The 6600-nt window shown below is 36.3% G+C and overlaps 1 protein-coding gene across 1 annotated transcript in view; it reads left to right on the top strand.

Annotated features, from left to right (window-relative positions):
• Positions 1–1722: 1722 nt before the first annotated feature.
• The window catches only part of mtor (mechanistic target of rapamycin (serine/threonine kinase)), a 122879-nt gene continuing 118001 nt past the window's right edge, over positions 1723–6600 (top strand). Inside the window, exons 1-4 of the mRNA XM_015377824.1 lie at positions 1723–1885; positions 2258–2394; positions 3582–3690; positions 3782–4014. Of these exons, the coding sequence (XP_015233310.1) occupies positions 2266–2394; positions 3582–3690; positions 3782–4014 (471 nt within the window). The 5' untranslated portion in view covers positions 1723–1885; positions 2258–2265. The remainder of the gene's footprint in view (positions 1886–2257; positions 2395–3581; positions 3691–3781; positions 4015–6600) is intronic.

Here is a 6600-nt window from a genome sequence, read left to right as displayed (position 1 = left end):
CTGTAGTGTGGTCCCTGTAAAACACAGGTGACATTGCCTCTGTGTATCTCCTACCATCATTGCAGCTGTGTTTTATAGCTCCTGAAAGCACTGCTTCAATTGTAGTCAATCTCAATCAGGCTATATTGACTTTTACACAACAATCATTTTAAGGTTGTGATAATCCCCGTTGCTTATGCACTTTGTTTACACACACTTCATCCTTCCACTAAGTTTTCTTGTACAAGGCAGTCTGAGAACAGCCAGTTACAGTAGTTACTTTTTGTGCACTAACCTTTTTGAGGAAGTCGTCAAAGTTTCATGAACAAGTTTAATTTTTGCAGTCTACCTACTGACTGATTGGTTTTATTTAATAATCATAAAATTATCAAAATTTTCTAAATATTTTTTATCTGAATTTGGAAGTAACACATAAACAGACATAAATGCTCTGTGTTGGTAATTTTTCTGTACTACGTTTGAGCAATATTGGAATTATGCAGATAATAGGTTTTATATATATTATTTATTTATGATTATTTATATATTGTACTAATTTAAAGGGGGTTTAATGATGATGGAGCTAGTAGTAAATTTTGTTTGGGTTCTGGTACATAACGAGCTTAAGGGAAATGAAATTGCAGACAGGATGGTGAAGGAGAGTACAAATAAGGTAGGGATAGATATTAATGTTAGTTTGAGTGTAACAGAAATAAAGGGTATAATTAAACAAAAAACAAAAGAGAGGAGGCAAAAGTTATGGGAAGAAGAAAAGAAAGGAAGGTGGTTCTATAAAATCCAAAAGAGAATTGGACAAATGAGAAGAACAGAAAGGAACAGGAGAGAAGAGATAATTGTTCAACTACTTAGAAAAGGACAGACAGGATTGAATAGGTCATTATCTTTAATAGAGAAACATCAGACAGGGAAATGTGACTGTGGGGAAGATGAGATGGTGGAACATGTTATTTTGAGTTGTAGGAAATACTTGATTCAGAGAAACAAGTTAATTAGGAAACTTAGTAAAATGAAAATGAAAGTTAACATTGTTCATTTACTGCGAAGCAGAGGATATCAGGTTATATTTCAGTTTTTGAAACAGATTAAATTGTATAACAGGGTATATTTTATATCCTGTTATACATTATAAAAACATGTATATTTGTTTTGTTTTGTTTTGTTTTTGGCATTCGGTCCACAATCCTTAAAAAAAATTCAAGAAGAAGAAGGGGGGTTTACAGAAGATGATTAGGGCCACTGAAAAAAAGAAAAAAAGTTAATGGATTTTTACATTTTATTTCAGTTTAATATGGGAAAAAAGCTAGAATCCTGACTTTTTTTTCTCAGATTTCTGACTTTAATAGAAAAATTAAAGTCAGAATTCTGAGATTAAAGTCAGAAATCTGAAAAAAAAAGTCAGAGTTCTGAGATTAAATGCAGAATTCTGAGAAAAAAAGTCAGAATTTTGAGAAAAAAAGTCAAAATTCTGAGATTAAAGTAATAATTCTGAGATTAAATGCAGAATTCTGGGAAAAAAGTCAGAATTCTGAGAAAAAAAAGTCAGAATTCTAACTCTTTCCTATATTTCAATTAAAAAATAAGTTAACTTTTATTTTTTATTTTTTCAGGGGCCCTAATCCTCTTCCGTAGGGTTTAATGGGTAAAGGAGAGAGAGAAAAAAAAACGGTTTTCTTCGTGAAGCTCTGCGTTGCGCGCAGCTTTGCGCAGCCTGCGCAGCTGAACCCTTGTGAAGACTTTCTTCCCCTTGCCCTCCATCGGAGTCGCTCCAACACCGACCTGCCTCTGTTAGCCACCCTTGAGCTGTCCTAATCTGGTAGTTGTACAATGAGAAATATCCTGGATAATCCCAATAGCATTTAAGCGGTCGGCATATTAATACAAACACGTAAGTAACCCAGAGAGCTGCAACTCTACGCGCTGCAAGAAGCCTCGGGAGCTAGCTTAACGTTAGCACCGGTGCTACAGTTAGCTAAACAAAACAAGCATGACTCTGTCTTGCCTCAGATACGGTGGTTGTTAGTATCATTGAAAGTGATGAATCAAAGCCTGCGAAGTCTTTTCTGTAATGTTTCTTACTGTCCATCCAGGTTAGCAGGTAATTTAGTCGCTAACCTGACACGTTAGCCTGCTAGCTAGTTGTAAACAATGTTCAGATATCTGATCATTCAGCTTCTGCTTCATTTGATAAACCTGTTTATGCATAAACAGTTTTCCTCATTAAGTTTTTTTCTGCCCACATGTTTTTCTTCTCCTCTAGATAAGACCATGGTGATCATGTCAGGGACAGCCACTGTGCTGCAGCAGTTTGTCAGCGGGCTGAAGAGCAGAAATGAAGACACCAGAGCAAAATCTGCTAAGGATCTGCAGCACTATGTGACCACAGAGCTCAGAGAGGTATCACAGCACAAAACCACGTTAAACAAATCAAATAAAGACACCTCAGACACAAACAAACTGTGTTGTTTGCATTTAGCATAACATTTTAGGATTATTAATGGTACATATTTGGAGCAATGATCTGTTCATGTTGGAGCAATGATGTGTTCATGTAAATATTACAGCTTGCAGAGCTGCTCAGTGGTGCCTTGCAGCAAGAATGTTCTGGGTTTGATTCCCGGCCCAGGGTCTTTCTGCATGGAGTTTGCATGTTCTCCTTGAGCATGCATGGGTTCTCTCCGGATACTCCAGCTTCCTCCCACAGTCTAAAAACAGGACAGTTAGGTTAATTGGCTTCTCTACATTCTCCTTAGGAGTGAGTGTGTGTGTTTGTCCTGTTTGTCTCTGTGTTGCCCTGCGATGGACGGGCGACATGTCCAGGGTGTGTACTCTGCCTCTCGACCATAAACAGCTGGAGATACGCACCAGCACCCCTCGCGACCCGACTCGGGATTAAGCGTGTCAGAAAATTGATGGATTACAGCTTGCCTTTGTGAAGAACTGTAACTGGAACTTAACAATATTTCAATACCTGAACAATATTTCAGGCTTGGGATGCAGAAAGCCTCATTAAATTTAAGGTTTTTGCAACTTTAATATTGCAAATGATTATTATTACATGTTTTCAAAACAAAAACAAAGCTTTGTTGGGTTACTGTATAAAACTTCAAACTCAACGCTTCTGGATGGGAAGCGAAACATCTTCAAACTTGGAGACGAAAGTCCATTGGATTGTTTTTAATTTTCTTTTTTTTTGGAATTGCAAGTGATTGTTTGACAGGTTTTATTTGTTGGCCCAGGAAATAATATTTTAACATGAACTGTGAATAAAATGCTACTTAATAAAATATTTTTTTCAAAACTTTTAAATATGATCTTATTTATTTTATTTATTAACAAATGATTGATGTTTATTAATACTCATCCTAAAAATATATTTATTAATGCGATTAATGATAATTTTATGTTAAATACTTGTCTGATGAGGCTACCTAGAAGGTTTCAGTCGTCTTTTTTGTTGTTGTTGTTTTTTTTAAATTAATCTATAGAAAAAGGTGTTTCTACTTCATATTTGATTTAACAGTTTTTCCATCACTGTGCTGTAGCAGTTATTCTGTCCCTATTTTCACCTTTTTCTGCCACAGTTGAGCCAAGATGAAGCCACTACTTTCTACGATGAGTTAAACCACCATATATTTGAGCTGGTATCCAGCTCTGATGTGAACGAGAAGAAAGGCGGCATTCTTGCTATCGGTGAGCTATGGACACACGTTTCTCCTTCCTGGGGATTGTAAGATGTATTTGGTGTGAAATATGTGTGCAACTGACTAGTTTTTCCTTCTAGTGAGCCTAATCGGAGTGGAGGGCGGCAATGCCACCAGGATCAGCCGGTTTGCCAACTACCTCCGCAATCTGCTCCCCTCCAGTGACCCAGTAGTTATGGAGATGGCCTCTAAAGCCATGGGCCACCTCTCTATGGCTGGAGACACTTTCACTGCGGAGTATGTAGAGTTTGAGGTGAAGAGGGCTCTGGAGTGGCTGGGAGCCGACAGGAACGAGGGCAGGCGGCATGCGGCGGTAAGTCACTAGCAGTCAGAGCTGAATGCAATGTTTGTTGTTCAAACATCACATGTTGGAGGTGAATAAGTCATTGCTGCTGTGACACACCTACTGGAAAGCTGTCTGGAGTTTTAAAAAGGTTCTATTACATCCTCTCTTAGGAGAGTTTGTCTGTCTGTCTGTCTGTGTAGAGGATAACTTGAAAAGTAATAGGTGGATTTAAATGAAATCTTTATCAGAGGTGTCCCTCATGCAAAGGAACAATCCATTATATTTTTGGGATTATCCAGATCTTAATCTGGATACAGGATTTTTTTTTTCTTTTTTTTTTTTAAGATTCTCTAATATGAGTTAGGGATATTTAGTGGAACAAGCAGTTCCTCGTTAAACCAGAAGGTGGCAGCAGTGACTATTGACAGCCTCAGCATCAAACCTTAGAAGTCTTCAGGTATTTTACTGAAGACAAAAAAACAAGAAAAAGGAATTTTGTTGGTTTGTTAGTGGATCCATTGAAAACAGATTTTAAGGAAATTGTTACCAAAGGTTCACATCATGCCAAGGAACCATTCATTTCAATTTGGTAATGATACAGATCTTGCGAGAATTTTAGCTATAGGTATAAGTGTAGCCTGATAAACCAGACTAAATGTGAGATTAAATGTGTAATTTAGTCTGGCATCGATGAATGAGACATCAGAAGATTGTTGATGAGAACAACCTGTTGTATTTCAACCCATGTCTGTGCCTATTGGCCAACGCTCTGACCAATGAGCGCAACTGACTGTGACGTAGGAAGCGCGACAGAAAGCTGGTGGGGGAGTGTAAATACGAATGAGCGTAGAGCCTCTTCCTGCTCACGTTTCAACGAAAACCCCAAGTCTAATCCTTCCAAAACTGATTCCAAAGCTGAGTCAAATGAGAACTGTTCGATAGTTGTTGCCATCTTCCTTGTTGTGATTTCTCCAGTGCCACGCATCTTTGTCGTCACACCCTTAAAACCCCGCCTGCTTTGCATCCAGAAATTAAAAACACATCTCTGCGTTGTGATTGGCCCGCCCGTTCTAAGGCCTCGGGCATTGATCGAGGCTAGACCATTGGCAGGCAAAAATGATTTTGGCCACTAGCGTGTGGGGCTAGTTTACTAGGTTAGGTGTAAGTCGAAATTTGGGGCAATATCTTCTTCTTGGTGGAGGCCTGTGCTTTCTGAGTGCTTTTCTAGTTTTACGGTCTTTTCTTTCGTACACCTTTTTTTCACATGGACTAATTTTTCCCTTTAGTTTGATTTAATGTATTAACAAACATGCTTTGTTAACTTTTCTAGTTACTTTTTTCAAAGGGTGTTAAAATTATATTTTGGCTGTACACCAAATTAGAAAAGTTGGACTTGAGTTTTCTTTGAATTGAATAGAATTTATTTCATGGAACTTTTTCCCATGATCAGTTTGAGACATGCTTCAACAATAGAATCATAATTAACAATACTATTTCCTTTCACAGATTCAACGGCCTTTTTATAAACCTTTGAATACATTTTTCAGTTTGCCTAAAAAAAAGCTCAAACTTATTTTCCTGTTGCCTAAATATGAATCGTTTATAAGTATAAGGTAATTGCCCCTCAAAGACAGAGTTTTATATCCGTCTGTTGGACTCTTCTGTTTACATTGCTTCAGTTTCACTATCTATTGAAAAGTCTTCACACTGCTTGGTTGTTTTCCTGTTGTTGTGGTTTCACATGTATCGTGAGATAGTGAAAGATTTCATTTTTTTTAATTTTTCTATTGCAAGTTCTGCCTAAATCTTTCCCACATCTTTTTTCCCCTGACCTCTTTGTTGATTTTATGATGCTGTTTGTTAACCAATGTTCACAATTGGACATCTAAAGCCTTCATAAAACACCTGGGCTTTATAAAGATATATTTAAGTGAAAATATACATTTTGAAAATAAAAATAAATATATATATTCAATGACATAAATGTATGTATCCATTAAATCAAACAAAATATATATTTAACGGCACAATTGTAGCTTATATAGTTTTTTAAAAATTATATTTTATTATTCTTATTAGTGATTAAACAATTTGTTAATTCAAACTTTATTTATTTCAAGGTATATCAAAATAAAGCTCTTAAAATAAATGACGGGTTCACCGATTTATTTGCCGGCCGATCGATCAGCCTCGATTTCTTAACTGAAAAATAACTGATTAATAGATCAGAATCCATCCAAACCACCTACTGTCAATACCTTAAACTCCTATTTATATTTGAGAGCAGTTATTTTACTATTTTTTATTGTTTCACAGGCAGCAATTAATGTTTTTCAGTAAGAAAAGATTCAAATATCTTTTGTCTTTTGATGTATAAGAACTGACCCGGTCAGTAATATAAAGAAATCTGTCGATTAAAATCAGAATCGTCATGTCAGCCTTTTTAAAAATCAGGAATCTGTGATCGGCCAGAAAACCGTTTGTTAAAAAAGATCAAAAATTAACAGAGATGTAAAGGTACTGTATATTATTTATTAACAAATAAGCAACATAAAAAATAAAATAACAGTTCCATGTAATGTGTAGTGGATTGGATCTCAGATATCAAATCAC

Source organism: Cyprinodon variegatus, unplaced genomic scaffold, assembly GCF_000732505.1.
Source record: "Cyprinodon variegatus isolate N-32 unplaced genomic scaffold, C_variegatus-1.0 Scaffold159, whole genome shotgun sequence".
Lineage (NCBI taxonomy): Eukaryota > Metazoa > Chordata > Actinopteri > Cyprinodontiformes > Cyprinodontidae > Cyprinodon > Cyprinodon variegatus.
This window is presented reverse-complemented; position numbering and strand designations above follow the sequence as displayed.